Source organism: Leptosomus discolor, chromosome 6 (genome assembly GCF_034619465.1).
Source record: "Leptosomus discolor isolate bLepDis1 chromosome 6, bLepDis1.hap2, whole genome shotgun sequence".
Taxonomy (NCBI): Eukaryota; Metazoa; Chordata; class Aves; order Leptosomiformes; family Leptosomidae; genus Leptosomus; species Leptosomus discolor.
The window spans coordinates 13,420,963-13,440,637 of NC_141396.1; the positions used below are offsets into that span (position 1 = coordinate 13,420,963).

General features: G+C 41.6%; 1 protein-coding gene across 1 annotated transcript in view; it reads right to left on the reverse strand.

Annotated features, from left to right (window-relative positions):
• SORCS3 (sortilin related VPS10 domain containing receptor 3) overlaps positions 1 to 19,675 on the reverse strand; it is a 304,754-nt gene that overhangs the window by 105,138 nt on the left and 179,941 nt on the right. Inside the window, exon 5 of the mRNA XM_086466346.1 lies at positions 3,314 to 3,387. Coding sequence (XP_086322472.1) covers positions 3,314 to 3,387 — 74 coding nt within the window. The remainder of the gene's footprint in view (positions 1 to 3,313; positions 3,388 to 19,675) is intronic.

Below are 19,675 nucleotides of genomic sequence, written 5' to 3' on the forward strand. Positions count from 1 at the left end.
TGAGTGATCTGGGAATTTCTGTATCGCATTAGCGTAAGCTCCTATTTCCAGCCTTACAGGATCCTAAGTTATTAAAATCTCTGAGGCCAAGGCACGTGGGAGCCAAATTTGGACGCCTGTACTCACATCAAGTAACACATTCTGTTCAAGCGTTGCCATTGCCATCAGTGGGTGTAACTAACAAATGAATCACTACTACAGAAGTAGAGATCTCAAATCCTAGTTTTTATAACTACGAGTGGCCCAGAGGCGAATCTCAGCTCATGCACAAACTTTGAGCTGGCTACAGGAACTGATGAGAAATGTCGCATAAAGTGCAGGACATGTGACATCCATATGGGATGAGAACACAAAACTACAACCCAGTCATTAGCACCAACATATGGCACTAAGGACAGAAGTTGAAGGCAAGAGCCAGGATAGAAAGCCATAGATCGGGACAGGAGCTTAGGACTTTGTTTTTGACCAACGGGGAGCCATCACAGATGCTGCCTGACAGAGCTACAGCAAAATGCACAGAGTGACTTGTGCGTCCATGACTAACAGAGAGGTCTTGCGTACTCTGCTGAGTGAAAATTCCCATCCCATCCTCACGAGTTCTGATGCAATCGTAATCTTCTCCTGGCCTTAAAGTCTCTATATCTGAGTTCTCTCAGGGAAGGTATAATTATTTTGAAAGGTCTCAGAAAGAAAAATAAGACCTCTCCCTGTCAGGCTGACTGATCCCATGAACCAGGTGAAGATTATAGTCTTCACAAGCCCATTCATGGCAGCCTGAGAGATGAAAGTCATGCTCTGAAGGCAGAAACATTCAACAAAGGCTGCCCCAGATAATGCTGGCTGCATTCAAATCAGATGAAGACTGTCCCATTTGATGAAGGATGCTTACTTGAGCCCCTACTAATAAACATTGCAGAGCAGCACAAACGAGCAGCTTACCTCTGATCTTGGCATCTCTCTATCGTTATTATTTCACCTTTCCTGGAAGTTTTAATTAAGAGGTTCAGTAATGTAGTATTTGACAGGCTGATGAACACCACAGAGTAGTGGCTCAAGTCTCTCTGAAACTTATAGCTATATCCACTTTCTCCCTCTTTCATAGCCTAATAAAAAGAAATCACCAAATTCCTGAGGCTAAAGTGTTCTCCTTGCATTTCTTTTTCTGCACACATCTTACAAGCTAGAGCTTGTAAGCCATCACAGTTTGCCGCTTTAAAAAGAAAGAAAAGGAAAAAAAAGAAAGAAATCAGCCAGCTAAGGGGAGTTACTACATTCCAAAATTTCAACACTTTCTACCCCTGCTCTATGAATTGTTTCAAATTTCTCTCCTCTGGGAAAAAACTAATTCACTCTCTTGGAAAGTTTATTGTCAATGGGATTCTACTGTTTCTGAGTGGAATAAAGATTTCAAGTTTTAACTACAGAAGACTTCTACGTTTTCTAACAGAAAAAGAGACACTTGAAACAAAGGCATCATACAATGCAGTATTAAAAACCACCATTCAAACTACGCAGCCAAAAGACTGAAAAATGAGATAAATTGTGGAAAACAATATACAGGTGTGGGTGTCAAATGGACAAACAGGCAATTTCCATTCACCATTATTATATGAGAGTAGAAAATAAACCACCACAACACAGCCTCTCCTTCAGAAAAGATTCCACTTTGTTCCTAAGTCAGCTCAGCCTTTGCACTTTATCCTCCAAGAAAGCCTCTCCCTAAGCTCAACTGTGCTATTTGAAGGGTAGGGTACAATTATCTCATAGGACCTGCTATTCTACTCCACAGAAGGATACACCCGGAGAATAGATCTACACTCTCCTTTGTCATGTGCACGTAGCATTAATAGTGAAATCAACAGATTTTGAACAGTTAGGTAAATCAATCCCCTGCCACCAGAACCAGAAGAATATAACCACCATTCCTTCACTATGGAAATATGAAACAGTAACATGGTCAGACAAGGATCTAGATCTTCGATACATTTTGCAGGCCTATGTGACTTAGGAGCCTTACAACTTCCTTTCCTTGATGTTCAAAACCCTTCTTACACTGTCCAAAATCCACAGGCACACTAAGGGTAATCTCCAGACTTGGTATCAAAAAGCCATGTTTTAAATGGGTGAGTTTAAAGCTGTTTAGAGAGATTTGCAGAAGGACATAGATCATTTGAAAATCCCATGAGGTGTCTATCTCCACTGCAAGGTGTGGAAATATTGCAAATCCAATCAAAAGATATTTTGGGCCTGGATTCCAGGTACTTTTAAATGTATGTGAGAAATTATATGAGAATTTGACTCTAAGATAGATACATCAGGCTTTGCAATTGGGAGTCAATTCTGAAGTCATCTGAGTCATTTTTATTTTTAACCATTCAAAATAAGAGCCTCTGGTTCCTTAATATTACAATCTCTTTTTTGGCCTTAAGGACCAGGCACTTCTTTTAACTGTTCACAGATTCTGTAAATCAGCACTTCTACACATTCACACACACACACCTTCATCTGGCATGTAGTAAGTACAGTGTTAAGAATCTGATTCAAGCCCAAAATCCTAGGTTGAACTACAGAAGAATATTGCTGGGTTTTCTCACTCTCTCTAAAGTCGATTCTTGGGCCTTCACATGGTGGAGAGAAGTTTGAAAAAGCAGCATCTGAAGTGCTGAAATGGAGGAGCCTGGAGACAGGAACTAAATTTGTTTAATCATCTGCTTTTAAGACACTCTCCCAATTTTGAAGCCTGACACTTGGGAAATGGAAAGATGGTCACAAAGCAGATTTTTAGCAAATCGTTCACAGATCCTGGGCTCTCACCAGTCAGTAGACAGAAACTGACTCCTCAGAGAGCGATTCAAAGTAGAGTCTGAATCATCCTTTCTCCCGATGGTTGCATAAGGACACTGGTCAGAGTGGCTGGCTCTGCACAAAGACTGTGTTATAAGCTAAAGTAGCTCTCAGAAGGGCTGAAAAATAGAAGGTCTAGCGACCATAGCTTTGTCACTGAAGCACTGGGCAGTTTCTCCATGTTATTGTAAGTAGGTATTTAAGAAAGAAGCAGGAGTTTTGCAATTATCAAAAGACTTGTTGTACTTGTCCGTACAAGACACCACTCTTATCAGACAAGAAACAGGTACAAATATGGAGACTATAGCACTGCAAGATATGTATTATGGACTGAGTATGTAACACTGATGATGACCAAAACCAAGGGTATACTTTAAATTCAGGTAATGCAGCCAATCCCCTCAAGTTAGAGGCCCTTCTCCCCTCCATGACCTGCCCAAAGCAAGCAAAGCCTGAAGGCATAACTTACCAGTAAAATCTGTTTGGAGTGACCCGCTCGTGCATGAGCTGCCATTTTCTTCCAAAGTCCATAGAGCTGTACAGCTGAAAGACAGAGAGAAAGTATAAACTTTGAGGAAGAAGAGGAGGGACTGCTGCTAAATAAAGTATTACAATCAGCTCAGATTAAAGAACAGGAATGGATTGTCCTGTTCAATTATCTATCAGCCTCGCTGCCAGGGAAGGCTAATAAGGCAATCTCCTGCCCTCACATTTAACCCAGACTGAGCTCCTCAGACTCAAAAGCAGGTTGGCTCCTCCAAAACCTTTTCAAACATTTTTGTGCTTCCCAAATTCAGCTGTCAACACATTCACTTCAGCTGCCATATGACAAAGCTGGCAGTCCCCCTGGCTTTTTCAGCCCAACAGGAAGCAGGTGACTGATGACATGTAAATTCCTAACATTAAACAGAATGAGAGACAAATCAGATTAGTTAGCACGACTATCATGTAGGTAGCGACTCTATACTGAGGGTCATGCTGCAATTTGTTTTTATGGTGGGATTACATCTCTCCTGTGTGGGAAAGAAAAGCAAATTGCTTCTCATTTACAACTTCTATGTTCATAACACGGTCTAAATTTTGAGATAAGTTAGAAATCAATCTGCTCATTAGTTAAACATTTCAGGCAGTGAAGTGGGTCTTCTTGAAAGTCAAATTTTAAATCTAACAATAATTTTGAGTCTTTCTGGCTAACAAATGGCACAGCTGTAATGTAACCAAATTTCCATGCAACTCCACACTGAGTCTTAGACAGAGGTTTGCTTTGTATATACTCTGCTGAATACCACAAACACCATTCTCCATATAATTAATCACCCACAATCACTCACTCATAATCAAAGCATATGTAAGCTCCTTTTCTCCAACTTTAAGCAAGTTTCATTCTTCAGGAAAAAAATACACTTTGAGAAATAACTACTCTGCTTTACAACCAGATCACAGAGAAATAAGTAGCAGGCAGTGTTTTGAACAGGATTTCAAATAATTTTAATCTGAAATAAATTCTGGCTTAATAAAATAAGGGTTGATTGCAGGCTAAGGAGGTAGATAACAGAGATGAAAAACTTCAATGTTTGTAATATCCAAATTTAGGTTCTTAATGAGAAAATGAAACCATGTGAGTAAAGCTTCTGCATTTGATTTGATTTTGAGTAACTGGACTTACAAATCAGGGGCAGATCCATGCTCAGATCAGAAGGTTTCACAACCCAGTGATGTGTATTATGGCACAGCCATGATGGACAGCTAAGTGTGACTGGGAAGATAAACTATATTTGCTCACACTGAATATTAAAGTTTCTTGAATGGGCAGTATCTTTGACCACAGAGATCCAGCAGCCACATCAGAGTTCGACCACAGAACAATTCACAAAGGTGATTGGAAAGCGCTGTTTGAACAGTGTACAAAGCCTGAGGCAGCTGGTTAATTGTTACTGTGTTTATAGTCAAGTACACAACCAAACCACTGTATAGCTAGCAAAAGGAAACTCAAAAACTGAAATGCAGACACCATCAAGTATCTAATGCAATTGGCACATGTAAAGACAAAAGAATTAGTCCTTTGCATTTATGCCAACGGAAAGTCCAGTTTCTGTCAATGACAACTCAAGCTGCCAGGGAATAAAGCGCATCAGGGGAAAAGAGGTGGAAGCAGGCATCTTCTAATCTTCGTGTCAAAATGAGCTCCAGTTACCTAGACGTCACAAAAACCAACATCACTGGGCTAGTGGTAAGAAATATAAGGAAAGATTTTCTGCCCCATGTTCTTCAGGAGATCAGATGTGATCTGCATATTCTGATTTGTCTGTATTTCTTTGACACTGTCACTAGATAAGGTAAGATACTGACCTAAAAGCCCATGTTATCTCGGCTTCCTCTGCTTTTTTGGTCAACCAATCAAAGTGACAGCCTAAAAAAAATACAGTAGAGAATCCTCCATCCCAAAAGGAATTCTCTGCAGACATAAAAGAAAACGTTACTTATTTTTTTTTATTTAAAGGGGCAAGGAAAAGAAAATTCTTTTTCCAGATTCAAGGATAGGCTTACAAAGTCAACATCAATAAGATAACTACCTTCTGAAGAAGCATCTGGATTTTTAGAAACAACAATTGAAAATCCACACTCCAAGAGCCAAAATTTCTACAGTGCTACAACTCTGCCTTGACTTTAGCAAGGTGCCTGCTAGCAATATTCCTCGAGTCATTTGACATGGTTTTACACATACAAGGACCTTTGCACACAGAGTTGCATCAGTTGCATCAAACAACTTGGCTGTCCTTTCCGTTTACTGACTGCGGGTACCACTTGCAGATTGAGCCACGGCACTGTACAAATCTCAGGCTCCCAGCAGCTCAGCCTCAGTGAACTCCCTTTCAGAAGCAAGTGCAAGTGGGACTAGCATCCTTATTGTATTCTGCAACAGATTAACCATTCTCACCATGAGAGGAAAGGATTAGCAAAATACATCCATTTCCTCAGATTCTCTTTTATCTTCTGCCCCCAGCATTTGCTTTTCTTTTGCAGCTGCATAACAGCAGTAGCTACAGATAGCACAATCTTTCTAACTACTCATCTCTCCCAAAGTGTCTCATTCAGGGAGCACCCTTCTCTCTGTCGTTAAAAAACAGAGACCAGCTACTGAATACTTTTTTGCTCCTTTATATTAAAGCTCAGACTGACTGACGGTACAAGGATTTTAATTGAACTTACAGTCTTTAGGCGATTTCAGATAAAGAGATAAGGAGGAAATTATTCAAGAACTTACATTTATTTATTCACCTACTTATTCTAGGGGTCCACTTTGAATTTTAACCAGATGATTGAGTCTTAAAGCTGTATGCAGAACAAATTCCTGAAAGGTCTCTCTGGCCTAATTCACTTTTATAGTATTATTTACAGATACAAAAATAAAGGTTAATGTTGAATTACTAAATAAAGCATACAATAAAGAGTTTTCTAGTATGCATTAAAATTGAATATATATATATACACACTTTCTGTTCATTTCACTTCAGAGGAGAAGAGATGCTTTTAGAAGAGACAACAAATTTAGTGGCAAGTGCAGCAGATTTCAATAGAGATTAATTCGTCCTAAGGCAGAATACTAAGCAATGGAAAGAAATGAGGTTTGTTTGGTGCCAAGATTTCCCCTTTTTAAAGCTCTGCTCTGGCTCTTCAGTGAAGAGTAATCTCTGGCATTTCCACATCCCAGAGCACTCCAACGTATTGGTTCAAGAGCGATGGACTTCAGTGTATCATGAGGGTGTACCGTGAGAGTATGCCCTTTCTGCAGCCTCCTTGTGTTATTTGATCTGGTCTGATGAATGAAAAGTTAAGACTGTTATGGGTCTTTATGTTTGTATGGACTGCTCTTGTGTCTTGACGCAGCTGATAAGTGGCCAGCAGAGGACTTGACTAAGAAGCAATTCAGAACCAGGACCCACAACAGAAGGACAAAGTCCTGACTCAAGGCAAGGATGACAAAATTATTTTTTTAACATGAAAATGAACTCAGAATCCTGCATCTACCACAGAGCTATCTCAGTAAACACAGTTACAACACTCAGCTGATCCCAGCAAACTGCACCTATTTGAGCAGACAGGTTCCAGGAGCCTCCTGAAAGCTGAGGTGCTTTTGAGAACAAACACACCATATCCATATTCCCTACTGAGCCCACCTGAATGATGTTTATGAATCTCATCTACTCTTGCAGCAGACAACAGGGGTTTTTACTAGGCATGACCCTAGAATTGCTGCTTGCCCACACACTGGCATGCGACACCACCACAGGGCAGATGAGATTCACGAAGGTGAAGGGGCCAGCATTGTGTGTCAAATAAATATACCTTTTAATGTGCTCTCAGGACTGATGAAGCACCTAAAGTATCAGCCTGGTCAGACTAGCAGGATCCAAGAGTGGCTCTGCTTTCACACCTGGCTTTGAGGTCACCCCAGCTCAGCATTACAGGTGCAGTCTGTCTATGGTCAGGAGTCTAGTTAGAGCTACCATTAAAAAAAGAAAAGGCCATACCACAAGGAAGGTAGATAGCAAACGTTTATCCAAACAGTATCACAATACTTCACACTCAAGGATTGTAGCACCAGACATCTCACATCCACCAACACAGTCCTGCATTTTACCAAGAACATATAATCCGTGCGAGGAAAGACCTTGGCAGCCCAAGTGATATACAACTTTATTTCATCACAGGCCAGAACCTTAACGCATGCTGGTCTTGCTCAGTACAACCCTGAATCATAAGGATATTACATACCACAGGTAGAATGCTGCTTCTTCAAACTCTAAGAACACTGGCACCATTTTAACACCAGCATTGTTGCAGAGATAAACAGCAAGCCCCTTAAAGAGGAAGCTTTATCCCTGTGTCAGATTCTATGCCATGAACACGTGTTACGTGCCAGAAACACAGAACTACAGAGCTGGAAAGAAGGAGTTACATATACATGCACATGAGCCCAGCATTGCATATGAAAAATATCTCCATGCTATTGCAAATCTCCGGTACAAACTCTCAGGGTGACATTCCCTGCAGGCTTGCTTGGATGATCTTGTTTGGGGCTGGGGTAATTTGTTTTGGGTCTTCTGTTTATTTTCCCAATGAAAGGTAGCAAAAAAATACAAAAAGATTATTTTACTGAAGAAGTCAAGATTCTCAGAACTGGAGCAGCAAGGGAAACTGGCCTGCCTCTTTAAATTCCACTTACAGAGAGAGGAGAGAAGGATGAGCAACGAAGAAAAAACATGGAAATCACAGGAAGAGATTCAACCCCCTGATGATAGTCATCCATGTCCAAGCTAGTCAACAAGGCTCATTTTTTGACAGGCAAGAAACAGACTTGACGCAGGTGCTCCTAAAGCACAATTTCTATACTAAGATACACTTATAAAATTGCTTACTCTTCATGCCTTAAAAGCCTCCATGTCTCTCCATAGACACTAAAAAAGTCCACAGTGGCTAGTGCAGAGGGATATAACCCCACCGTAGACAGACAATTTAGTTGAGATCGATTTCATGTTAGGTTCCCTGTTCCCAGGTTGACCTGCTTGGTCTTTATGCGGGAAGCAGGCAGAAGACTGAAGATTCAGGGTGAGCTGAAGAAAAGCCAAGCATACAATAGCCTGGGTACAGTTTACCACAGTCAGAAGCACACTGAAGATGTCATGTACAGATCGAGAAGCAATAGACAACGACTAAAGAAATTCAGAGATTTGATATTTATAGACTTTCGTGCTCAAAAACAGAAGAATTAGGGCATCATGAACATACATAAGAAGCTTATATACAAATAAAATCAAATACTCTTTGTTGCTATGAAATCAGGTCTATTGGCCTGAGCAAATATCTGGTGAGAATATCATTTCCTGTCTGCCAGCCAACCCTGGAATGCAAATAATGCTGTCAGATAAAGTGAGGAAGAACAGCTGGACTATACGCACTTAAAGGAACAATTCATTTATTACACACAATATTATACTTCCCTCAGACAATACACCCAGCTGACAATGGAAAGATGTCTTCACATTAATCCAGCAGGGTGAGAGTCAGCCTAGTGGTAATTACTGGGCAGCAGCTGACACATGATAACTTGATGGAAGAGAAGCAGGAGATTAGCCTGGCCTGCCATGTCCTCAGAAGAGCATGATCCTGAGCAGTAGCTTGCATTGTTTACATGAAGAAATGGCTCTGATCCCAGAAAAGCACAAAAGTAAACTAACACCTTCTCAGCCAGAGCTGGTGGGAAAAATCTACAAGATGTGTGGAGGGTTCCTGCCAAAAAAAATCAAACTGGGACAGAAGAAAAATAAAATTAGGTCAACATTTCTGCAGGAAATTGGACTGCATGCAAATGTGTCTGCAAAGAGTAACTCAGAAAAGCAAGTCTGTTGCAGGGTCTCAAATTTTCTCTACAGAGGGAAAATTACCATGATCACTGGAAAAAAAATAAACTCAGAAACTGACAAAAAGTTGTAAAACACTCAGAAAATTGCAAGGTGTGTCTTTTCTTTACACTGCTGTGTTACAGATTAAATTACAAAAGGAGAAGGTGTCATTACTAACATGTCAGAAAGTTCATTCCTAGAAGGAAAATAAACTGGAGGAAAAAACTCACAACGCTTTTCAGCCTTGAAAGTTCAGAACAGAGAAGCCATTTCTGACCGCTGGCAGAGATGACCCATCACATGGAGGAAGAGAGCCATATGCAACAAATTCAAACTGCAGTGAAAATGTTTCAGGTGACGATAACATCAACACTTTTTCTGAAGGCACACTGAACAGCTAGGTATTGCAGGAGAAATATTTTGCAAGACCTTGGAACAATATTCCGTACAGAATAAATGGATGGTCTTCACTTCACCCACTACAAAGAAAGATCGTTTTTTCACACCTAAAATTAGACATAGGAAGGATTTAATAAGGTTGCCCTTACTTAGGAAAAACAAAACAAAACCCACAAAAAACCCACAAAGGTGTCTGCACTGTAGGAGATAACTGCTCCAGCAAGTAAAAGGAGATGTGTAATAATTGCATTCCTCCCTGTTACCTTATATTTCTTTATACTCTATACTCTTCTTTAACTCTAAAATAACACCTATCCCTACTCAACCACTGTAAGACTACCCTGACAGTCAGATCCCTCTAGTCATCATACTCTCCAGTTGTGAATTTAGCACAAGCTGCCGAAGTATTCCCTCTTTATTTTTGTTTTGTTTTGTTTTATTGTTTCACCATTTGAAAAGGGTGTCTTTTCCCTTCGGCTCCAGCTGAATCCCTGAGACATTCCTCATTCATACAAATAGTAATCAGATCGCCAAAGCCCCAAGGAATTCACGTTGGGATAGTAAACTCCCGAATAGCCAAGACTGACCCAAAGATTTCCTAACAATACCCACAACACAGAAGCCATTTCTTCTTATTATTATTTTCATTTGAGATGTTGTAAAACTGTGGGTTTCCTCCTTCCTGTAGCCTCACATGCTAAACCCACTTGTGGAGACCCCCTACAACAATCCTGCAGCCATTAGTTGCCCTCAGGCACTGACAAGCTGTGCCTTTTCGAGCAGAGTAACAAAAGAAAGATGACAGAATCGAGAAGAACTGAATAAGAAGACAGACAGGATAGATTTGGTGTAGCCATGAAGACGGCAGTTGGTACTACAGAAACACACCCTACTTCTATATCACATCTTCCATCTTACCTTCCTCGCTTATCTTCCATCCTTCTTTTGTTGAAGACAGATGGATACCTCTCCCTTTCACAGCACCAGTATAATGTTTAAGGTATGGTGTCTACGAAGCCCCCTTTCTCAGGTTCTCATGTAAGGCAGGACATTACGTGCAGCATAATAGGGACAGGACTTCATGCTGACATGCTTCAGTTGGGTGGCTGAAATCAGGTCAAGAGCAAACCTTGCCGTGGAAGGGGCCTTATTACTCACAGTAGGAATGGCTGCATTCAAGGAAAGATTCAGGGCCTTCCTCTGATTCCTCTTTTCCACCACTCCCCTCAATCTGGGGCTCAGTGAGACACCTCTGGACTGTCAAGCAGTTACCATCAGGGGACACAAGGGCTACTGTCACCTACAAGCCAATGAACAACTCAAGAACAATGATATCACCTGTGCTTGCTCCTTCCACTTCCTCCCTGGGAAATACCTGTCATTGCCACCTTGCTTTGCTCTAGAGGAATCGTGATCTGAAGCCTGGAACTGCTTTAGAGAAGGGAAAGAAGAGCTTCTCACTCTTTTCTCTTGCAACAAGCCGCTGGAAATCACAATTCAGGTGAGGCATCTTTGACAGTCCCTCACTAAAGAACCTAAAAATAAATCCTCCTTCTCGAGGCAAAAGATTTGTGTAACAGCTGGTGGAGCTGAGCTTAGGAGAGTCTACCAGCACCATATTTATGGGCTTTGTTTACACAGAGTTGTAAAAACTAGTAATTGTAATGAAAACAAACGGGCCCATTTATATCTTTGTTTTGATTTCCTTTCCAGGTGATTAAAGCCTGCATCAAGAGACCTCATTACAGCCCAAGGTTCTTCTCTAGCATGGTACAGCCAGATTGTCTTAGGCATGGAAAGAGATCATGTCCACATACTGCTACACATCTGAGACTCGCTAAAGCTGCTCATTTCCCTACAGATGTTGTACAGTAGAAAGGGCACTGGAAACAGACTATTTTGATGAGAAACTAGTCTACACCAAAATTAAATTCTAAATGCATTTCCATCATCTGTCTCATACAGAGAGGGAAAGAACTGTATAAGAAGCAGGGAAGTTCTCTTTGCACTTTAAAACCTAATACTGAAATATTTTACACGCTGGCTGGCAAAAGTCAGTCTTCAGACAAAAAGAAACTCAGACTCCACCCCACTACTGTAAGAAACTGGTCAGGAATCTTCCGCACAAAGCACAGACACTTTGGAAATATTTGACTTCATGTTGCAATTGTATAGCTCAACCCAGACCTGGTTTAAAAACAAAATGGGTAGGTTAAGACAATGCATTGATGCCATGTTTCATGGTTTTGCAGTTAAAGAAAAATGCTTTCACCTTATGAGTTCACTCACAACAGTGCAGTGTGCTTAAACCTGATGCTTAAAGCAAGAGTTACCTCTCTGCTTCTCTACCTCATCTCCAAGAAAAAGAGGAAAGTGGATTAAACTGGTGAAAAAAATTCACTCAAAAACCTTCACATTTCAGTTTCTCTTAAGTCTAATTGGTACTGAGTATATGCAGCCAAAATTTTGCCATTGCTTCTGAAGGCACAGCACAACTTTTGCTTTTCTACTGTGTGATTGGTTTGTAGTGAAACAAGAAGTCCAGGTACAGCTGGAACAGGAGCAGTGACATAAATGAGTATCACTAAAAAAGTTAGGACGTGTTTCAGTCCTGGGTGAAAACCAGCCTCTTTTTCCTACTTTCTCCCCACCTCCAGAAATGCTGGAGTGGCTCAGAACTGAGATGAAAAGTATTACTTTCAGATTTTTTTTTTTTCTTAAACTGAAAATCTGGGGAAAAAACATGTTCACTTTGGTCAATCAAAACACATTTCAATCATTTCTAAATAACTTAGCTTTAGCAACTTGCAAAAAGTACTATAAATAGAAATGCCATTTTGAGGGAAGGCTAACTTTTTTGATTTCTTGTTTATTCCTTTCTTCATGACATTTTAACCACTTCAAAATCAGCTCTAGAGTCTGGGGGAAGGCTAAAGTTGAGCAATATGTTGCTACCAACCCCATTCTGATGAGTGTTTTGTTAACAAGCTTTATCAAAAACTGAAGACATAAAAGGGGAAAAAACCCACAAACCAAAAAACCCTACTTCCAGAGTCTGAGAACAGATTGAGACATAGCAGACAAGGCAAGCAATGTGCCATGCAGGGGGATAGTTTCACACATCAGTGATGCAGATCAGAGAGTGATACCAGACACAGAGAGGGACAAGGATGCACAAGGGGGAAGGAGGGACAATACTGGGACCATGAAGACATCAGAACAGGATTGAGGTGGAAGGGCTGCCTCTTTCCCTACCAGGGTCTAAAAGGTGCACCAGGAGATATCTTTACCAGTATTTCTTCCACTGGTATGCAACAGGCTCAGCCAGAAGCAGAAGAGGGTTGCAGGCTGCTGCTGTTGTCCCCAGCTGATGCTTCACTCCCTTTTTCCCTAGGATCAGCTCTTTAACAGTGACAAAAGACTGAATCAGCTGCTGACTTTTCTCCCTCCAAGCTGAGCTGGTCGCTTTGCCCAGCTTCTTCTGAGCTTAAAAATCATTAGGCAGTTTTTGGTCTGAGGTCTGTGCTAACTGGATCCATCAACAGCATGGATATAGCCAATGGGGCCGTGCAGGTCAGCCTGCACCAAGGGACTGTCCCCTCCCAGCCCAAGAGCAAAATCTTGTTTGCTCCTGGAGACCCCACACTGCAGCCGTTTAGAAGCCCCCTCCTTAGGCTCCATCAGTGCTTATACTCCAAAAGTTTAACAATAAGGGGAAATAAATGGAAACCACATGTCTAATGGGAAGATTTTTCATTCGAATGTGCTTTATTGTGTGATATATGTCTTTAATTACAGTGCAAGCATCTGGGTACATTTGTTGCCATTACAGACCAATCTTTCACGTTTATTGAGCATAAGACTACAACGGACAAAGCAGGAGAGGCTCAGCCATTAGCCAGAGTGGGACATAAAGCTACAATCACATGCTTGGCTCTTCCTCTCCTCCTTCCTTTATAAAACCTGTCACACTATCTGTAGGGTATCCTCTATATTACACAGAACAGGACTTAAGGGAAGAGGGGTTTTTTTGAGACTAGTGAAAGACAGAGACTTCACACTACCAAATCACCTTCCAAATTCATATAAGATTTTGCTGAGTTATTTCTTTATGTGGAAAAAACAAGATTTCTGAAAGAGTATACACGGGCACTAATGAAAAGGGTTTAAAACTGGTTTTAGAACAGCACTTTATTCTGAGATGTAACTGCTGTCCATGTAAAAAATTTCACATGGCTTGAAAGAAATAAATACTAGCTTAGGCTCAAGCAGAACATGTCATTTTGGTAAAATTAAAGCAATGTACTTTTCTCCAGGTTAAACCATATGTTATTTAACACACACACACCCCTGCCACCCAATTCAGCTTCAATTTTCCATTCATGAGCATTTTCACAGGCAAGGGAGGTTATTCAAGACAGTTCAAGTTACTTCACCCATCACCCTGCAGACACTGAGCAGACACACCTGAAATGAACCTAGCTCACACAGGTGAAAATGCTGTAAGTAAAGCTGCTCCCACTCAGGGCCAGCCCTGGCCGAAGGTAGGCATCCACCCTCCTCACACAGTTCTCGTCTCATCAATTGAATAGGAACAAATTTCACAGGTCCTTAAGACCTGCACCCTGCTTCTCAGAGGTGCTGTGACAACTCCACTTCTTCACTAAGTCTGAGCCGTCTCCCACTGTCCATATTCTTCTACTCCATTCACCCTACAAGGACACTGTGCCCCCTCAGCCTGAGGCCATGGGTTCTGTCAGGGATGAGACAAACAAGGGATTGTGGCAAAATGTCTCATGACTGCTAAATTGCATCATTCCTAAGAGAGGAACTCAGCTAGGATCTTACCAGATTTTGAAAGCTGACAAGTAGCTCTTGTCATTCTCTGGAAAAGTAAGAAAACAACAGTATTGCACTGGCCGATTGTGCCAAGCACATTTCCTATAAGCACCCAAAATCAGGGTGCGCAAAGGTTGAGCTACACAAAATACATACTTCCTGATGACTGAGGAAGCTTGTGGCTGGGCACTCAATAAATACAGGCTGCTCCAATTAATCCTGCTCTGATCCCACCCTTCTCTGCTGCCAGAGACCATTGCAGCCTCTCTGCATGCACATACAATAACAAAGCTGTGAAGCTGGAGGCGTTTGCTGTGCTCAGTGGCATTAGCACATCAGCCCAGCAGGTTCACAAGCCAGTGCTGTGCATTCAGAGCAGCTAAGCACTTTGCTCTCTATGGCATAGGTTTCACTCAATCTGAGGCAAAGATGCATACCAAGAAATGCATCACAGGTGTAGATGCCAGATAGCCTGGAGGAAAGTTGGGAAAATATCACAAGAGTGACCCACAGAGAGAGGTTCCAAGAGCTGAATGTGCAGAATTTCTCCAGAGACTGTAAAAAGGAAGCACAGAACTGTCTACCTGTAGGTAAATGGGATAACACCAAAGAAATGGGGAGCTCTGAAGGCTGGCATGGCAGCAGAGAATAAGCATGAAAAGGCAGAAACGGACATTTCTAATCCTTAGGAAGAGTTGTTAGGAAGGGTCTCTAAGACAGATCCACACAAGCACTGCAAACACTAATTTTTAATAATTTCCTTTTAATTTTATTGCTGGTGTCTATTACTTGTCATAGCAATGTAGTCTGCAAACGGGCCAAAGGGCCGTATTCTCAGCTCTGCCTGTTAGGAAGTCAGGAAGGATGGCACAACTGGCATTTCCCTGGATTTACTCTAGCTGGATTCTGCCACTTGGGCCTTACAGCAGGCATTTATAGGCTGTCACAACACACTATGCTGTCTCCAACTCTTTCAGTCATGGATAGGCCCCTGATGCCATCCTGAAAGGCTTCTGAGAAGCTACGGTGGTTGAACGGGCAACATTTAGGACACGTACAGGTCCTGCATTGCGAGGAATTCCTCTCTGGACAATTCTGGTCCCCACACACTGCCTATGGTCTATACTGCCTGGGACCAAGGCCAGATACTGGACCAAACCAGCACAAAGAAAGGTCCACCATAGTTAATGGGAGTCTTGTGTCCCCTAAAAGAGAACATAGATGCTGCCTATAGAACAAATGTGACTTAAATAAATTCTGAGTGAAAAAAACACCTATAAAAACAAAGTAGAAAACTTCAGCTTCTGATAGTGTTGAAGATGCAGCTTCAGCAAATATTGTCTCCTACTCGAACACCCTAGCTCTTTGTACAATTCATTCTTTTAGGCCATCTTCATCACCACACAGTTATCATATCTTGTCCTATAATAAATCAATAGAACCGAAATTTAAGATTAAATGTCCCATATGTTTTGATCCATTGGATGCCTCAAGTGCCAAAGCAAACCTGCCTCTGTAAGCTTGAACATGTAATAAAGAAACTCAGAGTTCCTTTCAGCCTTACTCTCCTACTCCCCAGTCAGGTCTGGTCTCCACCAGGGGCTCTGTTAGCTTGAAGATGTTCTCCAGTACTGCTCTTATTATAACACTCTTTAAAATCCTGTGGGGTAATTCAGTCCAGCTCTAGCTAGCCAAATTTCTCATTGGCCAGATTCCCTGGCAATCCATGCATTGACAACAGGCAACTATTGAAGGGAAAAGCAGAGCCTGCTTACACAGACACCTATCTCTACACACATACCGACCGAAGCCAGAGATCATATGTAGGAAGGAGTTGCAAATCTGGTAAGCTCCAGTGGAGTATCCTTTTCTTCACCCTGAACAGCAAGTGGTCTCATTGAAGGCAAGGGACGGTGCCCTCCCTGTCCTTCACAGGGATTCAGTTCATCCTGATCCAAAGGTGCAGGGAAGACTGACAATACCACCCACACCCTGGCATGAAGGGCAGAATATGAATGTTTACAGGAGGAACCCAAATGAACAGCATCATTGTAAATGCCAGCCACCATCAGGAACAATTTAGCTTGACAGTTGTAGCAGAAACTGTCGCTGCACTGAGGCATCGTTGCCAGAAAAATAACCAAATGAGAAACTCGCATGTTTCAGGGATCCCCTAGGGCTGCTGGGCATACACCATTTACGCTGTCATCTCTGATTCATCCATCACCCAGTTCCTGCAATCAAACAGTGGAAAATCGTACCTTTGGAATAAATGAATCTGCAATTGCAGATCACGCAAGAAAAAGGAAGCTCCTAGCTAACCTCTCTCAGCAGCTCTCTAGGTTTCTGTATATTCTGTGGTGTCTGTATTTAAGCTATTTATCTCATTTAATTAAAAATCTAGGTACCTTCAAACCACCCTATGGAGCAAGGTGAAGAAAAAAAAGCCCCCACAAAAACCCAACAACAATAAGCAAACCCGATCCAAGGTAACAACTATAGTCAACAACAAGTCACCTAACTTGATATAAAGCAACTTTAATTTCTGAAGTTAATCAATGTTCACAGTGATGGTACAGCATAATTCATAAGTGAAGGCCGCAGAGGAAAAAATAAAGCAGCCTTCTCCATGCTTTCACTAGAGAAAAAACACTGCTCATCTGGCTAGGGAACATTGGACTCAATTTTGCAGCAGAACTTTCAGGTTTGTCACATTTGTGCTGCTGGGAACGTGTGCATAACTCTCGTGGACTTGCACAGAGATCTGAGGAAATCAACTGGCCTGAAGCAAGTGCTGTGTTACTCAGAGGACAAAAGCAGAGTCCTGGTTTGGCAGCAAAAGTTTTGATGACATTATTGTTCTCTTACTATACGGCAGGAAAGTCCCCTTGGGTAAAGTATATTCTGCTAACATGTTATTTGTACGAGCTGTTATCACTTGAACACTGCAAGTATAAAATGCTACCAAATCTACATCCAGACAGTTTATGATCACTGAGCCTCTGGCAGAAATGAGCTGCCCAAGGTAGGAGGCTATGAGAAGGATCAAGTTTCCCTCCTCTTGCGCTACAGAATCCCAAGGATTTTCTATAAAGCTTTAAGTTTTGTTGTTTGTTTGTTTTAGCAATTGTCCTTCTCTCAAAAATATCACCCCTCACTTTGGTGCCTCAGCTCCTCCTTTTGTCATATCCACAATACTTCAGATATGCCAAGATTTTACTGCATCATGCCCTAACTTCCATTTTATAGCCACCCATGGTCCTATAAAAATCAATTGAACACAAATCTAAAGAATTTTATTACACTGGAAGAACTTCTTGTAACTACCACAAACTGTTGTGGGGCTTCTACTGGAAAAATTCAAACATGCACACAAGCATATGCACACCCAAACAGGCCACCAGTCTTGTCCCAAGCAACCTATATAGAAGACCTGGTTGAAATATGCACCAAAATGCAACTGAAGACTTGCAGCATTTGCAATGATGAATAACGATCTCTCTTAGAAGCATAGATGGCCTGCAGCAGAACACTGCTGGAATCAGGACATCATGAAAACCTTGGCTTTTTTGCCTTTTTTTTTTTATTATTTTAAAGATAAAGCTTCTAGTTTTATTAACTGCGAGGAAGCATTTGGAAAACATGATTCTCAACCCTTCCTCAGGCAGAGAATCATCAAGAGAAATATGACAGGACAACAGAAATTATTCAAACGCCTTCCTGATTTTTTCCTTTGTCAAACTCATGACTTTCAAGGGACCAATTCATGAGTTCTAAAAGCTTGGGATTGCTAGCTCTGAGGTGCTAGACCAGAAATCCAGGCACTGGCCTCCTTTTTCACCACTGAAGCAACGAGCAAGAAAAGCTGAAACACACTGGGTTACCATTGAGTTTACAGGACATTCGAATCATCTGTGCCTACTGTGGTGACAAAGGACTTACAGCTGTTCCTCTAACACCTTTAACCCCCAAGAATGAAACTGATTACATGCAGTTACTATCAGAAGGAAAAAAAAAGAAGAAAAAAAAAAAACAGAAAAAACAGATGAATACTCATATGTCAAGGTTGAACAATAGAAACAAATAGTTGTCTTAACATAAGCAGTAACTTGCACAGAGGCAGATGAGCCCAGACACTCTGCATCTCTCAGCAGGAAGATTTTAGGGAAAAAAACCCTGCACACTAGAAGGAGTAAACTACATCTATCTTATTTTCTGTGAGGACAGAACACCACATAGGTTTTTCAGGCCAGATCCTCCAGTGACATAAATCAGCATTTCCCTGCTAAAATCAATGGACTCTCACTTAATTTCAGCTGCTACATATGTGACTGCACACATCTTTTGTAAACCAGCTCAGGTGTGCTATTAGATCAGAATACGGTCCATTTCCCCACTGAAACCAAGCACTGAAGGCAATGATGGTTTGTAGTGAGTGAAAAAGGGGAGGAGAGACAGAGAGAAACCTGTTTGCAGAAGGCAATCTGAGACAAAACTAGGGCCACATACCAGCTTCCAGTATTACAGAAATCCGTTTCACGCAAACGCCACAAAATTATTTGAAATTAAATGTACAAGCTTTTTAGTATACTGCTTTTTAGTATACTGCTATGCTACAATGTAAAAGTGTCCTGTGGCACTACTACAGCTACAGCACCTGCTGATGTGAAATTCCCATGTGGGGTCCCCACCCCAACCATGCTGGAAGTTCCACCACAGCCTGAAGCCTGGGGAGAGATGAGGTTGCAAGAAGAGGAATTCCTGTAACATTTCTATAGGGCCACCTGGGCCAGTAGAAAGGAAAACAGAACATGATTTAGGAACTCCGGGTAACGTTGCAGCTCTGTCACTGGTTAGCTAGCTAATCTTGCATAACTCACTTCACCTTCCTGTGCTTCAGTTTTCCTCCAGCCCCTCTCACTGCATCATTGATCCTGCCTCTGTACTGGCAACCATCAAGCCGTGATTTCTGAGCCATTTAAATACCCCTTGCATGACAGTGGTAGGTAACACGATCGGGACAAGACTGTGGTAACACTGGCACTGCTAGGTAAACCAAATGATTCCTCCTGGTCATGACAAAGGGACCTACTAAGATCTGCATGGTGCAAAAATCACCAGGGCATCCTGGAATTTACAAAAGGTAGTTATGGTTCACAGACAAGTAGTGGAGAGGAAATGTCAGCTTC